We start from the raw sequence: 20,041 nt of genomic DNA, 5'->3' as shown, positions 1-20,041 counted from the left end.
TAACAAAGAAGTTAAGTTTATGAGGGATTTAGGAAGATGAAGAGGAAATCTTCATTCACAACACAGAAAGTGCAGAGTTAAATGCCATCTTAAATGTGCCAGTTTGGCCATACAACTTTCTCAGGTATTTGTTACGTGAGACTTTAATTATGAGAACCTACCAATTAGGAGCGTGACTTGTGCAGTAGGAGCCAATTTGAGTAGTGACTCAATTACAGCTTTCAAAAGAATATGTTGATCTAGATTGGATGGGAGAAATGTTAACATAACCTCTCAAACTAATGCATGTTTATAGGTGTGCCTAACCTATGGCTTACTCTGCCATTTTACAGATATTTGCCAAACATAAAATGTCCTTTGAATTGTCTCCATCATGTCATCACACCATGTTGATAAGTTTGCTGTTCAGCTTATGGAATAACAAGGGGAAAATCACCACAAAAGCCAGGCTGTTAAAGTAATTTGATAGGCTCCAGCGCAGTGTCATAGTATGTTGAAGGGATTGCAGGGGAATTTTTAAACCATGCCAGCTTAATGTAATCTCTATTGCTCAAGATCAAACAAAATACAAAAATAAATATCCTCCTTGTGTTACAGTGTGCAGTCTGGATTGTGCCATTTTCTAGAAGCTGAAAACAGCTGTATAAAAGGTTGCACTGAGGAACTTTCCAAGAATGTACAATGGTGAAAGTCTCCTATTATTGATAGCATGTCAGCTAGGGAAATATTCCAAATGTGCAGCAGGCATCCTGGTTCAGGACTGTCAAGCTACAGTATGCTTGATAGAAATCAACTGGAGTATAGGTTTGGTGAGCTAAAGGAGTATCTCCCTGAAGTTTCTTCAAAATCTTTAACCCTGGACTTCTGTGTTGGAAATTCAGCATTTTATTTAGATGTAACACAAAAAAAGAAGTAAGCATATGGACAGAGCAGAAAGCATTTAAGAAGAATCCCCACTCCCTCAAGATTTCAGATCAATGTGATTCTTCCTGAAATCAAAGGTCTACAATTTTTTTGCTGGCTTTGATAGCCAAACCAAACTTGGTGCTTGCCAAGACCATGGCTCTTTCTTGGTCACTAACCTTGTGCAGCGCCACCACATGAGATCAAGGACATTCCCCAGGTCCTTTCCTGAGCTCCAGGAATGGAACTGGAAGGGGTGCCAAGGGATTTGTTGGCTGCCTCCCACCCTTTCCTGCAGGAATGCCTTCTCTGAATGGTGACTTGTGAGTAACTGGGTTAGGATGCCATGTGTCCTACATTATTATTGATTTATTATTGATTGATTTAATACTTATATACTGCTTAGAGCACAGTCCTATGGGGATGATACAAACCTCCGAACTCAGAGGCTTATGGCCTTCCAAAGCAGAGTGTGAAGAGCGGCAGAGGCGATCTTTGCCTCCACACTCCTCCCACTCTGCATTCCAGCTAGATGGGGGGGGGGGTGCCCATCTAGCTGAGGCATCAGGGAGGGGAGGGGAGGAGGCTGGGGAGGCCATAGTATTCTTCGTATGTCGGCCTCCCCAGTCTCCTCCCCGCCCACAGGAAGGTCCTCTTAACTTCCCTCTGAGGTTGCTTTTGTGACCTCGGAGAGGCAGCCGGCGTGGTTCTCTCCACGCCAGCACAGAGGGGGCAGGGAGCTCGAACTGCTGACTCCAAGTTCCGAACTGTCCTATGCCCCCTCCCCAGCGCTGCCTAGAGGCCATAGGATTGCTCTCTTAATCTCAGAAAATATCTAAACAGTCCACATATAAATATTAAAGATCACATTTAAATGCACACTATTCAAAACTATTTCAATAACAGTACCAAGAAAGATCATATTTAAAATACACTATTCAAAACAATTCCAACTACAGTAACAATACACAACAATACAAGGGGCTGTAAATGGAGCAGCCCATGATTAATTGCAATTAATTCCAAGCCAGAGAACACCTGGGTGAACAAGTGCATTTTCAGGAGGCATTTGAAGCATACATTACAGAGGACGGCCCTCTATTTGAAGGCGTCCTCTGGTATCCAAGTCTGGTTTAAAGAGAAAGAACCATAAGGAGAGCGAGCAAAACAGGAACCTTGAAGTTGCCCACATCTGCACAGCAGAATGAGCAAGCACACAGGTCACCTGGTCACAATTTTCCTCTCTATGGTGAGATGTACTGTATTTCTATTTAAATTGTAATTATCCTTTGCAAATCTTCATCTGTACATATAAATGAGCATGTGCAAATGTTATGCAGACCTGTGTCTTTTTTTGTGCTCTTTTTTATGCATTTCCTCTCTTTTTGGCATCCACCCGATATGGCGCTGATGGTCGTTTTCTGCACCGCTGCAGCTATAAGCATCTATAGCAGCCTTCCTCAACCTGGTGTCCTCCAGATGTGTTGGACTGAAACTCAATCCAACACATCTGGAGGGCACCAAGTTGGGGAAGACTGATCTCTAGGCTTGGGTTCTACTTCTCTACAATCTACTACTTCTTCCATTATGTTTTATGCTAATTCTTCAAAGAGGATTTCTTTTTTTCTTTTTCCATCTTTTTCCTATTTAAGTTATCGCTCAAACCCTTCATTTTATGCAGCTTCTACTTAGGGATGATTGAGGAATTTGATCAGTGCAAATTCTGATATGAACTGATCTTGACCTTATCTATACCTCCCTGGCTAATGTGTGGATCAGAACATAGCTATCTTTCAGATTTTGCTCTTCTCCAAATTTTGTGAGGTAGTTCTCAACTCAAAACATGTGTTTAAAAATGCATATTTTAGGGTTAAATGCTTTTACAAATGCATAGTTTGGGAGAAAATATATTTAGAAATGTTTGTGAGAAAATAGACTCAAAGTTACATATTTAAATACTATTTAAATGCAAATTTTGTGTGGATTTAAAAAAAAAACACTCTCTGATTGATGGGAAAATGAGACAAAACTGATTTAGGAATGACCATATGGGCTACTGGTTAGAAACAGACTGATCTGTTCCTTTCCAGGTGTCATAGGTAATTCTCATAATTTAGATAAGGGGTAGTACCCAATGTTAGTCCTATGTAGAGTAGACCTATTGAAATGAATGGGACTTAATTTCAGCGGGTCTGCTCAACATAGGACTAACAGTGGATACAACCCATGGTGTATCCATTTCTTTCACATCTCTTCAGTAGAGGCTGCTGGCTTCACTTTTGGTGGGGCAGTGCATCCATTCTGGGTTTCAGTCAGAACCAGCCAGACCTCTAAAGAAGCTATCCAAGGTGCTGAACCCAATCCTCAAACTCGATTCAGCACCTTGGATAGCTCCTTTAGCGGTCTGGCTAGTTGTGACTGAAACCCAGAATGGATTGACTGCCCCACCGAAATCAGAGCCACCAGCCTCCACTGCCTCTCTTATGTTCTTTACGTATCAGCATACTGGAGACAGAACTTAGTTGGTCTTGGCAAGAAAGAAATTGCCTGAGCATAAATGCATAGTTGGCAATTGCAGTTATTTAATCTGAATTCCACTCCCAAAGTTGTTCATGTGAAGTCTAAGAATACAGTTGTGCCTTAAAGAACAGGAGTTTCAACTGTTGGCATCAGTTGTGCATTTCCAGATTTATATTGTGACAACATGAAAGCACAACAAGGCTAATCCAGTGGGAGCGTCAGAATTTTAATTGCATATAAAATTCTTCTTCCATTGCAGTATTTGAAACATGGCTGAAGAAAAAAAAAATGCTTTACAATCCAGGAATATTTAGAATGGGAGATTCCATTATTTCCAGCGTAGCTGATTTTTTCAGTTGATGAACAGAATGAAACTTTTTATGCTTTGGAAATGAATGATTGATCGAAATATTGGTTTCAGAATTGACAGTAGTGATAATCGCGGTAAAGAACTCTGCCTCAGGATGCTGAAACCGTATGATTGCAAGTAGGAAACTACCAGCACAGACTCCCATTGAGCTGTAATTTCCAGATAGATGCATAAACTAGGGGGTGGATCCAGCAGGATCCAGATCCCCCTCCTCCACACACAACACCTCACCCTATTCAGCAAGGTCCCTTGAATTTCTGTGTAGCATTTTCAGGGGGCTGGAGGGGCTGCCATGGGAAGGAGGGGGGAAGGGAAATCCCCTTGTGCCAGCCCAGTTGATCCAGGGTAAATCTATATTCAACCCTGGGTCTGATTGTGAATTTATTGAGTAGAGGACTGCAGTCCTACAGCACAATACTATACATGTCTACTCAGGTTGTAATTCTTGCACACAGTTACTGAAAGTAAGGCCCCTTGAACTCAGTAGGGCTTAGTTCTGAGTAGTCATGTATGGGATTGTAGTGTTGATTCATCCTCTGGAAAGCTATAGTCTGGAACTGAGCTTTGTATTACCACCTTCCATAGATCAGAGAACCTGATCAAAGGATTGCATTAAACTCGCAACCACCTCTACTGGATCACCTTCATAAAGTTTGGAGCCACCTGACATTGTACTAAGGGAGAAAGGTCACACGAAATCACGGTGACGCTAAAATGACCATATAATGTAGAATGTGGGAGGAAAGACCGTGTGGGTATATCTCTGCATTATTCTAGAAATGTATCCTTGATTGACAGTCATACATGTTTTGGTTGATCCTTATGGAATAGTATAAATCCCACTGTTAAGAAAATATTGCCATTTGTATTGGGAAAACCTTTAGCTTGTTATGAGAGGAATACATCAAGAGTTCATCTGGTAGACTAGCAAAGCTAACAGCATGTCTGCACAACACCTTCCTACCCAAATGGGCTGGTACATTGGCGCAGGACATGCAGAAAAGAGGACAAAGCAAGTTTCTTTTCCTTCTGCCCAAGGCTTAACTCCAATTAATTCCAAAATCTCTGTGGTATGTGCAGACAAGGGATCACCATGCTGATGTAACCAGTAACCTTCCCTACTAATTTTCACTCCAGGAGTATTTGGGGGCGGGGGGGTGGAGTAGCTGCTGAAAAGCTTATCATGTAGTATCTGCAACACTTGGGGGGGGTGATAACTGCAGCAGGTGTAGGCAACCTGGGGCCCTCCAGTTGTTTTGAACTACAACTCCCACAGTCCCTGATCATTGGCCATGCTGGCTGGGGCTGATGGGACTTGTAGTCCAAAACATCCAGAGGGCACCAGGTTGCTTACCCCTGATCTGTAGTCTTCAACAACATAGTTAAGTTCAGATTTACCATCTCTTCCCAGCTGCTCAGGAATCTAGGGGTGGTATCCAGTGTCAGCCCTATGTAGGGTAGACCCCCTGAAATGAATGGTATTTAGTCACAACTAATTTAAGTCCCTTTCATTTCACTGGGTCTACTCTATATAGGACTAAAATTGGATGCTACTCTAGGAAAGCAGTGGGGTGGTGACACTGGACTTAACCTTGTGGTCTGCCGTAGCCCTGAGGAAAGCTTTTAAGTAGTGACTATATGACTCCCAGGTGTCAGAATTAGAAGTTGCAGCTACGTCGGAGACATAGAACTAGAACATACGAAATACAGACCTGTCTATGCATGTAACAGAATCAAGTGGTAGAATCCTGGCATGATAGAGTGTTTAGTAGCACCACTTGAGACTGCAGGTGGGGAATGCAATTTTTTTCATACACTACGAGAGCAATCCTATGGCTGCTAGACACTGTCTAGCAGGCCATAGGATATGCTCTATTCCGAGAACTGACCTCGGAGCCCGCGCTCCAAGGTCGATTCCCAGAAATACGACCTCCCCCCTCGTTCACGCTGCCTCCGAGGCACCGCAGAGAAGCCCCATCCTCTGCGCTCGGAAGACGAGCGCGGAGTGACTGAAAAGGGGCAGGGCTGGGGGGCATTTCAGGGCAGGGAGAGCGGAGCTGCACATACAACATATCCTGTGTCGTACAGCAGCTTCCTCTCCCAGCTGCCCCCCTCCCCCACCGCTAGACAGCGGAAAACAGCTGTCTAGCAAAAAAGAGCAAGGCAGGAGAGGTGCGGAGGGAACAATCCCCCCGTGCCTCTCCTGCCTTGCTTTGGATAGGCGGTTGCCTCCGAGGTTGGAGGCGGCCGCCTATCTAGTTAGGATTGTGCCCTTAAACAACTTCAGGCAAGACAAATGCTAGGAAGAAAGGTTCTAGCCCAGCCTATTTCCTGCTGTGTTTTCTATGTAAGGAATAATTTGAAAATGTGATTCCCTCACCTGCAATGGTACAGTCCTTTATACCACCACAGCACTTTGCCACCTTTTCTGTATAGCGCAGGTTATGTCACATAAGCATAACCAATAGCAATTACAGCCAAATGTTTTTCGTAAAGAGACACGACAAAGTACTGTGTGTGTGTGTGTGTGTGAGAGAGAGAGAGAGAGCGCAATTCTGTTATATGTAACAGCCTTTTTCTGAGCCTCTACAGTAAAAATAGGCTAAAAAAGAATATCCATGGGATGGGAGAAAAAAATCTAACTTTCCCGTCAATCTGTGTATTCCAGTTGTCCGCCTGTTGGAAATCCACCCTGTTAAAAAGTTTTTTTAAAAAATCTTCTTGTGTAATGCCTGGAAGCAGCTGGGGTGAGCCTGGGGGAGGGGAAGCCAGAGTGTGTGTGGGGGATGTTTTTTTATATAAAAAAAAGGCTATATCTGCTTTGGTTAACTTGGGAGCACTTTGGGATAAGTTATTTTAGATTCTTGTCAGCTTTTGTGCTGTAGAGTGGAACCCCTTCCTTTTCCAAGGCCTGATTTCACACCATTTTTATGCACGCCTAGTTTCCATCTCCAGCTGCCACAATTGCTTCTGCAGCGAAGAGCGAAAGGTTAATGTGCTGCAAAAGTAACTGCGATAATCCTGAGCTGTAATTTAGCCTATTTACTGTATCAATAAGTATTAATATTCAGATGAACTAAACAGAACAGGAAATTGGACTCGCGGCATATTTTCTCTCTCCTTCCCATTGGCAGCCCTCGTTTAATTAGCTGCCAAGGCCAATGAAGGAGTGCTTTCCTTTTGCCATTTTGTTTAAATCTTGAATTTTAAAGCTTTAGAGAGCAGTGATTCAGGAGGTAAAACAGCAGGACTCCTGGTGTTATTTATAAGCTCTGTGCCGGAAACTATTTCAAGGTCTGTAGCAGGGTAACTCAAGCACCATTTACTTTACCCAGTAATTTCAAGCGTAGAGACTCAATGACAGAGCTAATGGCACTGTTGCCCCAGTAGAACTACATTAACTTCTTGATCAGTTTGGCTTGATTTGACAAAATTCTCAACGTATTGTCTGCCGCCAGAGGCACCAAACAGCACACGGATTTAATCTCGTGGAACGGTGCTGGCTTTAGATGTTGTGGCACCTGAAGCGAAAAATTGAAATGACACACACTCTCCACATGCATTTTGCCTTTAAAAAAAATTGGTGGCAAGCTACAACTCTCTCTTCTTTTGAAGCAGCTTTCTCTCAGAGTTAAGGTTCACACACCTGACGTTATCCCTCATAACAGGTCTATAAGGACAAGTCCACAGGATATCATAGACTAAGAGCCAAGCTGGACAACTTTTAATGTTTTTGCTTCTTTCTTTTAAAATAACCGCTGCGGAAGGGGGTCAGGACAGGGCCCACAGTCTAGGCATGGGTGAGGATTTAGGATAACATAGCAGTTATACTGTTATCATCACTATTGGTGCCCATTGGTGTCATGTGTCAGTTTCAGTTTGATAGGTAGGTAGGTAGGTAGGTAGGTATTCATTTGGGCTGTGCACCGCTTCGGCCCGAAGCCCGAGTCAAAGCTGGCCACCTTGGGCCCCTTCTGAGGTGAAGCAGAGGGGGCACAAAGCGACCCAAAGCGGGGCAGGGGCTCTCCGAAGTGCTTCGGTGCGCTTCAGAGTTTTGGCACCACGGCCCAGCCGTGCTGCCACCTCCAGCTCCTTACCTGAGCCATCACCATCGTCGTCGCTGCCGTCACCACCACCTCCTCCATCGCTGCTGCCACTGCTAGTGACAGTGTGGGTGTGGAGGCAGCGGAGGAAGAGGAGGCAGCCCAGGTAAGGAGCTGGGGGTTTGCGCAGGGGCGTCGGGGGGGGGAAGCAGGATTCGGCCATCTGACTCCCACTTCAGGTTCAGGGCCGAGTCGGGTTGGGGACCCCCTAAATCAGCCCAAACTGAATCGGGCCCACCTCGGAAGCCACAAAGTAGCTTCTGAGTTGGATCAGGTGGGCGGGGGGGGGGCATGCACAGCCCTAATAGTCATCAAACAGTTAAACAAAATTTTAAGCAAATAGTTTAGAGTGCTATACAGCATAAACATCCACATCCAGTATTGTAGTGCCAAAGTTACACTAGGGGGCTTTTAAGAGCCAGATAAGGCCCCTGTGTCTACTCTAGAGTAAAAGTGAAAACAAGTCATACTGGCTAGACACACATGCAAAATAATGTCTCTTTTGGCCCTTTGCTCCAGAACACCTCTTCCCTGTATATGCAAAATACTAAATGAATCCCCTCCCACCGCCATGCTGCTACTTGCCCTAGGAGGAAAGCTGCCATTTACACCAATCTCATGTCTTCAAGTCTTTTGTGCTAATGAAACACTCACTGTGGCTGCCCTTCTTCTGTTTTTTTAGAGACTGTCCATAAAGTATATTAGGGTGCAATCCTATGCAGGTTTAGACAGGAAAATGTCCTATGATTCCCAGCAGAAAGACAGTCCTCTGCTGCCTCATTACCCTATTGGTAAGCCCCCTCCTCCCCTGCCCCCCACGCCAGCTCTTGAATTCACCTTCCTCCCTACTGCTGTTATTCATGCTCCATGCTCTCTTCCAGGATACTCCATTAACTCCCCCTGCACTTTCCATTTCCCCCCACAACAGTCACTCAGCATTCTGTGCCCACTGTGCATGCTCAGCCTTTATTGGGTTGCTTTGGGAGTCCTGCCTGCCTTTAGGGTTTTTTTTCCTAAATACTCTTTCTACTTCCATAAACCTTGGGGTTCCCCTGAACCTTCGGCTACCACCCTCTTGTGTGTGGATGGTGCTGTTTTGGCTACATCAGATAACTTAGTTTGCTATTAATATATAGCAGAGGTGGGCAACTTGTGTTTTTGCCTACAGCTCCTATCATCCATATCATTGGCTATGCTGGCTAGGGCTTATGGGAGTTGTAGGCTAAAACATCTGAAGGGCCACAAGTTGCGCACCCCTGGTATATAGGGTGTACGATCCAAAACTTAAGATGCTGTCACTTACATATTCACTGCTGAAAAGGCTGAGCTGTAATTCAGTTGGTGGCCATATTGCTTGCTTTCTGGCTGGCTGCCCCCAGTTCCTTAAACCTCCTGTTGCAACAAATTAAAGCGTAGGTGTGTGAGAGAGATGAAGCCGGGGTGAGGGGTGGAATTCATGAAATGGTCTACTGGGGCATTGACCAAACTCAGAAACTATTTCGGGCCTGTCTCTCTAATTAGCATAGTAGTTCAGCTAGATGAACTAGACGAAAAATGCCAAACCCTTCATAGCTCCCTATCCTACTTGAATGCTATTAAAAGTATTAAAGAAGATGGAGTATAAGGAAGACAGTGTAAACCAGCAAGGAATATTCAGTACAAATTGTGGGTTTCAGGAAGTGGTAACGTTCTTGAATGCAAGCAACTTGCTGCTTCATGAATACCTGAAATGAAAATGACTTTGGGCAAGGAAACAGGGAGAGTTCCTTGGACCCGTCTTTCCCAGGGGACTAGCCACAGGTTGTTGTTGTTGTTGCTAAGCAGTCTAGTAGAGAAGAGGGGGGAAAGCATGGAGTTAAAGACATGTCCCACCAAATTGTGCCTAGAACAAGTTAATTCTCACAGGTTAGAATTGCTGTAAGTTTCTTTCCTCCCCAATTCAAAGCACTGTTGGGTGTGGGGGAGCAGAGGCTTGTGAGCGCATATCTACATCACAGACTTAATAGTGCAATAGTCATTCTCCTCACAAAACTACAATTCCCAGTGTTCTTTAGGGAAAGGCTGTTAAAACTGGTTGTCATTCCTATAGCTATATAGAAGAAATTCTGTGATGAGGGACCCTTTGATCCTTGGTCAAGGCTGGGAGAGTGGAGGAGAATTTGGAAGGGGGGACATTTGGGTGGGGTAATTCGTAGTACTTACTATTATGATGTAGCAAGATTTCAGCAGCAGCAGCAGCATTTCTTTTGAAAAGCTACGCCATGGCTTGGCTGTACATACCGCCAAGTGCTTTGAAAATGTAAAACAACCCTAACAATAAAACAGATAAACAGTAACAAAAGAAAAAACAACAACAAAAAAATTATACAAAAAATAAGCCTGGGGAAAAAATTGTGAGGTGTCTTTTTTCTGTTTTTGAGGGGGCGGGTTGCAAGGAGCATCCTCCTGATGTTTGGGGGAGCATGGTCATTTGGGGGGAGGAGGAGGTTAGTAGTGTTTTATTATTACAAGGTGGTGATGGCTTCTTTTTTAAAATTAGCTTTTATAAAGCCAAGCCATGTGATATTGTTTCTATGACAAATATTATTCAAAGCAGCTTAGGGCGCAATCCTATTGGGATAGGCAGCTGCCTCCAAATTCGGAGGTGACCGCCTATCCAATGCAGGGCAGAAGCAGCGCGGAGGGGATCTTGCCCTCCACGCTTCAGCCACCCTGCATTCACAATTTCGGCTGGCTAGTCACAGGAAGTCAGAGTGGGGGGGGCACACTGGCTGACACATAGGAAGCGTCGGAAAGGCACATCTGCCCTCCCTGCCCCATTTCCGCTGCTCCGCGCTCTTCTTATGAGCGCAGAGCACAGGGGCGATCCATGCTGTCTACGAGGCAGCGCGGAAGGGGGTGGAGGTCAGTTCTCAGGGAACTGACCTCAGAGCACGGGCTCCAAGGTCAGTTCCTGGGAACCATCCTATCCTATGGCCGTCTAGCCACTGACTAGTGGCTATAGGATTGCGCCCTTATATACATGCACTCACACACGTTTGTGTGTGTGAGCTGCATTCAGTATGATTTCTCATAGAAAGGAAGGGTGTGAATGTCAAGATCATAAAGAACAGAAACAGGTTCATAGGATACAAAAATAAATTTATTATGGGAAGCCCAACACATTTCGGCCTTTTTCTTATTTTTAGGCCTTCAGGGGGTAGAGGAACAGGTCCACAGAATTTTTTAAAAGCAGAGATTGACACAGGAGACAATCTTTTCCTGTGAAAACATCTGAAGAATTTTTTCTCTACCCCCTGAAGTAGGCCTAAAAGTAAGAAAAAGGCCGAAATGCATTGGGCTTCCTATAATAAATTTATTTTTGCAAGAACCTGTTTCTCTTCTTTGTGATCTACTTTGGATGCGCACCTCCTTCTGTTTTCTTCTTTTTGTAGGGTGTAAATGCCCAAACAAACAAACAAACAAATAAATGTCAGTTTGTGGTGTAAATATATCATTGGTATTAGCTCCACTGGCGATCCCAAGCAGTTGTTTTTGCACTTGGACAATTTGAACAACTCTTCCTCCAAAGAGTTCAGAACAGCTCACATGTGGCTTTCAGGCAGTCTCACATCTAGACCCAGTCCGCCTAATTGCGATGATGAAGTTTTGCTATATTAGTGGGTGCTCTGTCTCTCTTATGTCTAGATCCCTCTCTTGATCTCTCTCCATTTCCATGCATACTAATCCTGTGCCTGTAGTTCAGTTGCTGTCGTAATACACAAATGGAAGATTACAGGGAGAAAAGGCAAGCAAGATCCTTTGCACTTTGAAAGCCTCCTAAATATATCCTTTTGTGGAGTTCTCAGTGACTCTTCCCTTTAAAGCGTCCTTTGCTGAGGAGGAGGCTCATAATATATACCTTGTTTTGCACCTTAAAAAGAAGGAACACTCTCCTCCAGCTGCCAGTTTCCCTGCAACTGCAGCACTAAAGGGGAAACACACTCTGGCCTTCAAGCTCAGCCCAACCTATCTTGCCACCCGAGACAAGACGCCACTGCCACTAGGGCCATGCGCCCATGCACTCGAAGTCTTGTGAGACCCGCCCACAAGACTTTGGGCAAGCTCTCGCAAGACTTCTGGCAAGGGGGGGCATGTGCCATGAGGGTGGGCGACTTCTCCAGAGAGTCCTGCTGGGCACTCTCTTGCAGCAAATGCAAGCCCTCCTAGCAGGAGTGGGGCAAGGGGAGTGGTGCATTTCGCCACTCTTGCCTCTCCACCATCTGAATTGTTTGCTTCAGCCTGCCTAATGAGAAGGCCAGCCCTGCTAGCCTTTGCCATCAGCCAGGGGACCCAGGGCTGATGGGAGGCTGCATCCCCTGCCTCCACAAGGAACACCATGTCAAGGGGAAGACCAGCCTGACCCTATCCCTTGGCCAGTAAAGACACAGCTGTTCTAATGCTTGCTTTCCTCTTCTCGTCCCTTTCCCTTCTCCTTTTTCTTTCTTTATTTTAAATATTTTACTCCATCCATCATCCAGTCAGATTCCAGGGCAGTGTACAACAGTCACAAGTAAAATTATTTATCCCAAATACAAATACAGTGATGTAACATTCATAACAAATGAACAAACTAAGAGGCAATAAAATGTTAACAATAAAACAGACGAAACAACATGAATATTTAAAATTCTGGGGCAAATACAACACTTTTAAACTGACCCCAAAATAGTTATAATGTTGGCACCAGTCATACCGCCCTGAGGAGGGTATTTCAAAGTCAGGGTGCCACCACAGAAAAGGCCCTCTTTTGTATCTTGTCTATTAGATTGCAGGAAGGGGCTGTCTTTTCTTTTAATAGCTCTACAAGTGCTTAGAAAAAATTAGGCACTTTGTAAGTATTGATAATGACAACAGCATTTGTCTTCTTCAAAATGAATCAGGTTAAATCACTACAAACCAAGACTGTGCATTTCATTATCGGTCCTGAAAAAGAGAAATGTGTCAAGTGGTAAATCTGCTTCCAGGCTATACAACATCAGGCTGCAGATTAAGGGATTCAGTGTGCAAGTGTGGTCCTGAGATGGGGGCGGGCGGGGGAGGAACCACCCTGGATATAGACAAATAGCGTGTCAAGGAAAAGGCGAAGTAGGATCCAACCTTTTCAGCAGCTTGCTAGTTTTCCACATGAAAGGAGGAGTTGTGGTTTGTTTGGAGGGGGGGGGTTAGTAGGAGAGTGTTCAAATTTGGCCTGTACCACCTGGACAAGGACCATTTCTGGACCATTTCACCCACCTCAAAATCAGCTGTTTTGCTTCAGCTTTGTGTGGGGGTGGGGGGAGTCAACATTCTTTTGTGAGAAAGAGAATTGGAGCAGCCACTGCTTTGTTTTTCCCAGAAAGTCCTCTTCTGAGATGCTTTTTGAATTTGGGGAAATTCAGAATGGCTTCTGCCATTGAAAAAAAAATAGCTTCCTCCTTTGCCATTCACTGGGGGACATGATTATAGTGGACAGAAGTTGAGTATCTACAAAAAAGACCCACTTTTATGGAGTGGGTGGAACATCCCTCCAGCAGCTCATTTTATTTGAGAGGTGCAGCTATTGAAGCAGGCTTGTTAAAAATACAAAGTCAACGTGTGCTGTTCCATGCTACTCTGTTTTTAAACCTGAACTACTAAGAAAAACCTTATCCATGTCTGACGTAAGCCCCGCTGAACTCCCAGTGGTGCTCCCTTCTCTCTGCCTCCTTGAAGTGCGGTTTCTAAAGTAAGCTCTTCCATGACATCTTTGGCTCACCTCTATGGTTCTCTGCTAAAATGATGCGTAGGTCTAGTGCTGTCTCCAGGCTTTTGAGGGCCCTTGGGTAAGGCACCCTCAATGGGCCCCCTCTGTCACGAGTCTACTACCTCATCGCCATTGTCACCAGCCGCTGTTGGCCCCCGCCTCCTCTCACGTGTCATCAGAGAGCCAACGAACAGGTGGGCAGCGGCATCTCCTGCTCCTCTTTCTCACCCCATCTGTTGTCGGGGCCGGAGTGAGAGGCAGGTGAACAAGCAGGCTGCAATGTTGAAGGAAAGGAGCAATTCTAGGGGGCTCTTGTCAGTGGCCCCTGCTAGGGGGTGGGGCCTCAGCAGATGCCCAACCATGCTTACCTTGGATGCTGGCAGACAGCCAGTGAGCAACTGTGCGGTGACATATACTGAGAACAAGCAGATGAAGGGGAGAAAACTCCAGGGGATCTCATCAATGGCCCCCTGTTGGGTTGGGAGCTCTCAGCACCTGCCCTACCTAGGTCCACATAACTCTATTTGCTCCCATTCATGCCTTGCTGCTCTCCTCCCCATCTCTGTTGTCTCCCTCTGCTTTCCTCCTCCTCAGTTTAGATTGAAAACTCTTTAGGACTTCTACTTTGCATATTATTCACTTAAAATATTCTATACCACTTCCCATTTAAAAAGAAATCCTGAAGCCATTTACGAGGAATCATAAAACGCTATTAGATGGGTTGTATCCAGTGTTAGAGTAGACCCATTGAAATGAGTGGGACTTAAGTTAGACTAACATTGGATACAACCCTAGAAAACACAACAGCGTTACAAATTACAGGGCTCCGTAAAAGTTGCACTGTGATTGGAAGTTCAGATCCATCAGGTGCTTTATATATAAGGATGTCACAAGTATTCAAAAAGGTGCACTCAGACATGCAAGCACCCCTGTTTAAGTGCCCGCATGCATTTGCAAGGCAGGTGGGGCCCTCCTTGTAGCCTGTAGGGAACAGGTGAGAAGAGTCCTGCTTACCTTGCAAATGGGCCCAGAAACCTTACCTGGAGCACCCTTACCTGGGTCACTCACCCAAGGGCCTACAAACCTTACCTGGGACAAGAGAAGGGAGAGGTGAAGGTGATGGCAGGCACAACAAAGCCTAGAATCTCCAGTGAAAAAACAGAGCACACACACACACAAATGATCTTTTGCAAGTGCTCACATGGAGTGCTCTCAAAGGTTCAAGCCCATTTGGGAGCAAGCAGAGGGATGCCAGGGATGCTGTGACTTGGATTCCTGCATTGAGCAGGGGGTTGGACTCAATGGCCTTGTAGGCCCCTTCCAACCCTACTATTCAATGATTCTATGCTGGTGCATTCCTATTTATAAATGGCAGAAGTGGGGTAGAGGAAGGTTAAGAAATTATTTGCATAAGAACCTAGTACTCCAGGCTTGGCTATACAGGGGCAGTGTAGAGACTTGTCATGCAGCTGGCCTATATGACCCAGAAAACATATCTGAGAGATTAGGACTTTCACCTGCTGATAGACGCAAACTAACAATGTCCAGGAGTGCAAGGGAGAGAAAAGCGAGGGTTGATATTCTTGGGTAAGGACTGGCCCAGCAGTTTGGCTGGAGAATGATGATCAGGATGGCCAAAACCGGGACAGAGATATTGGTGATCACTGCAGACAGATTCCAAACCTCATCACAAGTGGAGTGCTGAACTAGGAACACAGGCAGCTGCCTTATACTCAATCAGACCATTGGTCCATCCAGCCCAGTACTGCTGACACTGACTGGCAGCGGCTCTCCAGGGATTCAGGTAGGAGTTTTTCCACCCCTACCTGGAAATGCTGGGGACTGAACCTGTGACCCTCTGCATGCAAAGCAGGTACTCTATCACTGGGCCACACCCCCTCCATATTTATATTCTGCCTTCCTTCCATCATGGAACTCAGAGCAGCATACATGGGATTTCCTGGCAGTCTCCCATCCAGGTGTTGACCAGACCCAAACCTGCTTAGCCTCACCAAGGCCCTCAGTCCATGACCACCCAACTGAAGCAGATGGATAGCTGTAGAGCTCAGTACTGGTGAATTTTAAACTCTGAAGGAAAGGGGGATCCATACTTGCTGTAGGACCTACGAGCTTTCTCTGCAGTCCATATGAAGACATATTTTTTGAATGACAGCATATGAAGCAATAACAGAAGCTGGCCACCCTCTTCGCCTAGTAAACATCCCGTGTGGCCTTGTGAGTAAATGGAGTGCAGTGTAAAGTATCAAGCAATTACTGATGCATGAGAAATACAGAAATTCATGTTCTAAAAATCTAGTCTTGGTTATATGCTACAAGCGCGCGCGTGCATACACACACACACGCACACAAATACATAAATAAAAAATAAAATGGCTATCGTTGGTGCAACAAATAGGTTCACTGACGTTAAATAATAATAATAATAGCCCTTGTTTTTGCTGTCTCGTTTACTCATACATGGCTGACAGAATTATGCAAGTATATTTAATAGGCAAGTCATGAAAAACCCGGAGCAGTGTGGCTTTAAAAATCATTATGTGCACCATACAGAGACTGCAGGTAGCTCATGTGGATTTCATCAAAGTCAAGGTAAAAGAAGAAGTCAGAATTATACTTACAAAGTGCCCATAACAAGGAAGAGCCTTTCTTTCTCTCTCTCTCTCCACAGGTGCCAGCTTGCGTGATGATATCACTAAATACTTCTGGTTTCATCATTCCCAGGGAGACACAATGACAGTTCAGGATCCAACTGAGATGAATCTCTGTGCTGCTGTCTGGACTGTTGTGTCCTATGTAATTGCTGACATGGAGGAGAAGGTGCCCGTGTAATTTTAAAAAATCAAGAAAAAGGATTGATCTTCTTCAGTGTTAGACCAGGAATATGTTAGACCTACCACTGTGGTGAAATCCCATGTTTCCTTAAAAAATTAACTTTCTCTTATTTGAACTCCAGGCACGATTCTTTTATTATGCAGGCCTGTTTTGATTTGCTGATTTAATATCTTCTACTTGCGATGTTTGTTTCCTGCTCCTTATATTAAGTTCTGTGGTTTTTCGATAGCTGGCCTCTACTTTGCAGTGTCGTAAGAGCTATTGTTTTTCTGCTTTATATATTTAAAATAAACTTGTTGCATCCTATTCATATGTGATCTCTGCTTAATATGCACTTATAGGGGACTGAGGCAGAAGGAAGAATAATAAAGCTGTTCTAACAGTCCCCAAACTAGCAATCATATATATATAATTACAATGGGTAAGGAAAGTAGAATACCTACCCCAACTATAAATAGGGGATAGTTTCATCCTTATCATCATCAATTTATTTATTTATTTATTTATTTATTTACATCCTGCTTTTCCCTCCAAAAGGAAGCCCAAGTGGCTAATGACATCATTCAAAAATAGCATCAAAATATCAGAATATAACAATATGAAAAATTATCTAACAATAAAAATACTAAAATAAGGGCGCAAACCTGTGGCCGCTAGACAGCATCTAGACAGCCATAGGATTTTTCAGTTTCTGGAGCAAGGGCTCCTAGGTCAGTTCCCAGAAACCCAACTCCCCGCTTCCTCCCCGCTGCATTGTCAGCAGTGTGGTTCATTCCCTACTCCGTGCTCATAAGAGCAGCACAGAGCAGGCGAGAAGGGGGCGTTCCTGAGGGCAAGGAGGAGAGGGGACTGCAGAAGTGCAATTACAATGCTTCCCTTGCATTGTCCGGCCTACCTCCCACCCCGCTCTGACGCACCCTGGCTAGTCAACTGAAATCGGCCATCTAGCCACAAATGCAGGGTGGCCAGAACACAGAGGAGACAATTCCCTCCATGCTTCACCTGCCCTACATTGGATAGCCGGCTGCCTCTGAGTTCAGAGGTGGCCGGTTATCCCCATAAGGATATCTCCATAAGATTGCGCCCTAAACCTATAAACAAACATTCAGTTCAAAACTTAAACTTCAAGTCAATTAATAAATACAAAATTCATAAATATATTAAACAAACAAGGAGATAACAAAATACAACCCATAATTTAACCAGAAATACACACTTAGACCCATTCTAGCAGCCAATATTGTGAACTGTTTTGATGTACCATTAAAAGAAACAAATCTCCCCTGAAACCAGGAGGAAAAAACTAGGCACAACCAATTAACACAATAAACATACAATTTTTTTTTAAAAAAAACTACCATACCCTGAAACCCCCACATGTCAAACCCACCCTTTCACTACAGGTTAATACTGAGGGAGAAAAAAAGGGGATGCAGCTAGTAAAACTTCTGGGCAAACACAGCAGTAGTAGTGACTTTATACCCCAACCTGGAGCTCAGAAGATGCTAATGCTACTTCCTCCAGGTTAGGGGAGAGCGGGAACAGTAGTCTCAACCACTCAATAGACATGAAGTTCCAGACAGGTCAACTTGAGAATCAGCTGGTCTCTTCAAGAACAGAGATAAAATCAGTTTGGAGCGGGTAGGTATAAGAATGCTTCACCCCACTCTTGGTGCTGTGACATCATTTGGAGAGTCCACAATCACCAAGAACTGTCTAAACGTACTGGGGGGGAAATGTTGGCTGACAGAATTTCCTTGAGCTTCAAAATGGCTGTCAAAAGCAGACAAACATGTCTGCCTCTACTGACTGGAAAACACACGCATACCACCCACTCATGCTCAAAACAGTAAGTATATATTAAGATTAACATGCCAGTATTTATACCATTTCAATCCTGATAGGATTCCAATGGGAGGGATGTAATCTGGGAATAGGGGTTTTACCTCAGAAGAAAACACACAACAACTTGTGATGTTATAAGTGTTGTTGTTGTTAGTATTACATTTATATTCCACCTTTTTCCTCTTGCAAGGAACCCAAGTCAGCTCACATGGTCCTCCTCCTCTCCATTTTGTCCTCACAACAACCCTGTGAGGTAGGTTAGGCTGAGAGTTGACTTCATGGCCAAGTCCCGGTCCAACCCTCTAGCCACTACACCACATGGGCTCTCAAAGTTGTCTTGTATATTTTAATAAATTCATTTGATTGGATCATTGATTGATTGATTGATTGATTGATATATCACCTGTTATCATAAGTGTCAGGAGCGCCCTAGCTGCCTCTTACAGTCCCCTCCAATAGCCAACTCAAGACACAGACAAAAGGATTCTTTCCAAGGCTTTATTCCTTTTACAACTTAATGACTCTTTCAGACGCTAATCACCAGCGACTAAGCAAGGAACTGCACTGAGGTAGTTAGCAGAGTAGCCTAAGCTCCAGGTAAGGCAGTTGGTCCCTGTTTGAAGGAGGAGGGCGGGAAGACTGAACTTATGGGCTATGAGAGGTCCTCCCTCTTTCCCTTGGGTCCTCGGGACGCGACCGTTGTTTTAGCCCCCTCCCCCGCTCTCTCGCTGCCAGGGCCACTATCTCAGGAATGCTGGCCGGAGGAATCTCTCCCTGCCGCTGTGCCTGTGAGTGATGAGCGAGCTCCTCTCCCACGGGTTGCTGCTCTTCCTCAGAATCAGAACTGCTCTGCGGCTCTATGGGCTCAGTTTCCATCCTGACAATAAGATTCCAGAGCAGTTTACAATATTAAGATCCCACAGCCTGCAAGGGGAGGTGCTTTCTTCCAATCTTACCAGGAACCCATCAGAATAGCATTTTGTCCACTTAATTTTCTCCTACTTGGGAAAATAGGTAAAGGAGGAGAACTAGACCTGTTTGCTTCTGTATTTTATCTATTTAAGCTAATAAGCTCTTTCCTATACCCTAATAACAAATTGGAATACTTAGGAGCACTTCCTAAGCCTGTAAAAAGTTGATTCAGGACTTCAGACTATAGATACCCAGAAAAATGTTGGAGCAAAACCTATTCACAACAGTCAACAAAAGCTAATTATTTTCCATAATCAAAAATAATTGCCAACTTCAGTGTATTGAAATATGCATGGTTGAGTCCCAAATATTTCCACTTGAAGCAAATTGGAAGTGTTCTAATACAAGGCAAAGGGGGAAGAACCATGCTGAAAGCTAAAAGTGGTAGTAGGAGCTCATGAAAATAGGAAACCCCTAAAAGAAAGAGAAACCCACAGATCACTCTGGGGAGAAAAGCGCTCTGCACAATCTATTGTCAACCTATTGCCCTTGCAACATGCTAGAGAAAAAAGCATTGTAGGTGAGAAATGTGTTCATTCTGCATTTTTAATGCGAACTAAACTGATTTCGCATTTTTGAACCACTAAGTGAATTGAAACTGTTACCATTCGCACTTTTCTGAATTTTGCAATGGAGTTCTCCAATCAAAAAAATAGGGACAAAAATGTGTATATTAGGGGAAATAACATTCAGCCATGCATTATATTAGGG

General features: G+C 44.4%; 1 protein-coding gene across 3 annotated transcripts in view; it reads left to right on the top strand.

The window, feature by feature from the left end:
• CPQ (carboxypeptidase Q) overlaps positions 1-16,822 on the top strand; it is a 265,330-nt gene extending 248,508 nt beyond the window's left edge. For all 3 annotated transcript variants that reach the window (XM_084848003.1, XM_084848005.1, XM_084848004.1), the window contains one exon: positions 16,350-16,822. In XM_084848003.1, the coding sequence (XP_084704129.1) occupies positions 16,350-16,510 (161 nt within the window). In that variant the 3' untranslated portion in view covers positions 16,511-16,822. The remainder of the gene's footprint in view (positions 1-16,349) is intronic.
• The last annotated feature ends 3,219 nt before the right edge of the window (positions 16,823-20,041 follow it).

This window comes from Heloderma suspectum, chromosome 4, assembly GCF_057233095.1.
Source record: "Heloderma suspectum isolate Gila_16-S chromosome 4, 16-S_ref, whole genome shotgun sequence".
Classification (NCBI taxonomy): domain Eukaryota; kingdom Metazoa; phylum Chordata; class Lepidosauria; order Squamata; family Helodermatidae; genus Heloderma; species Heloderma suspectum.
The sequence above is the reverse complement of the archived record's forward strand: the minus strand, read 5'-3'. Positions and strand labels throughout refer to the sequence as shown.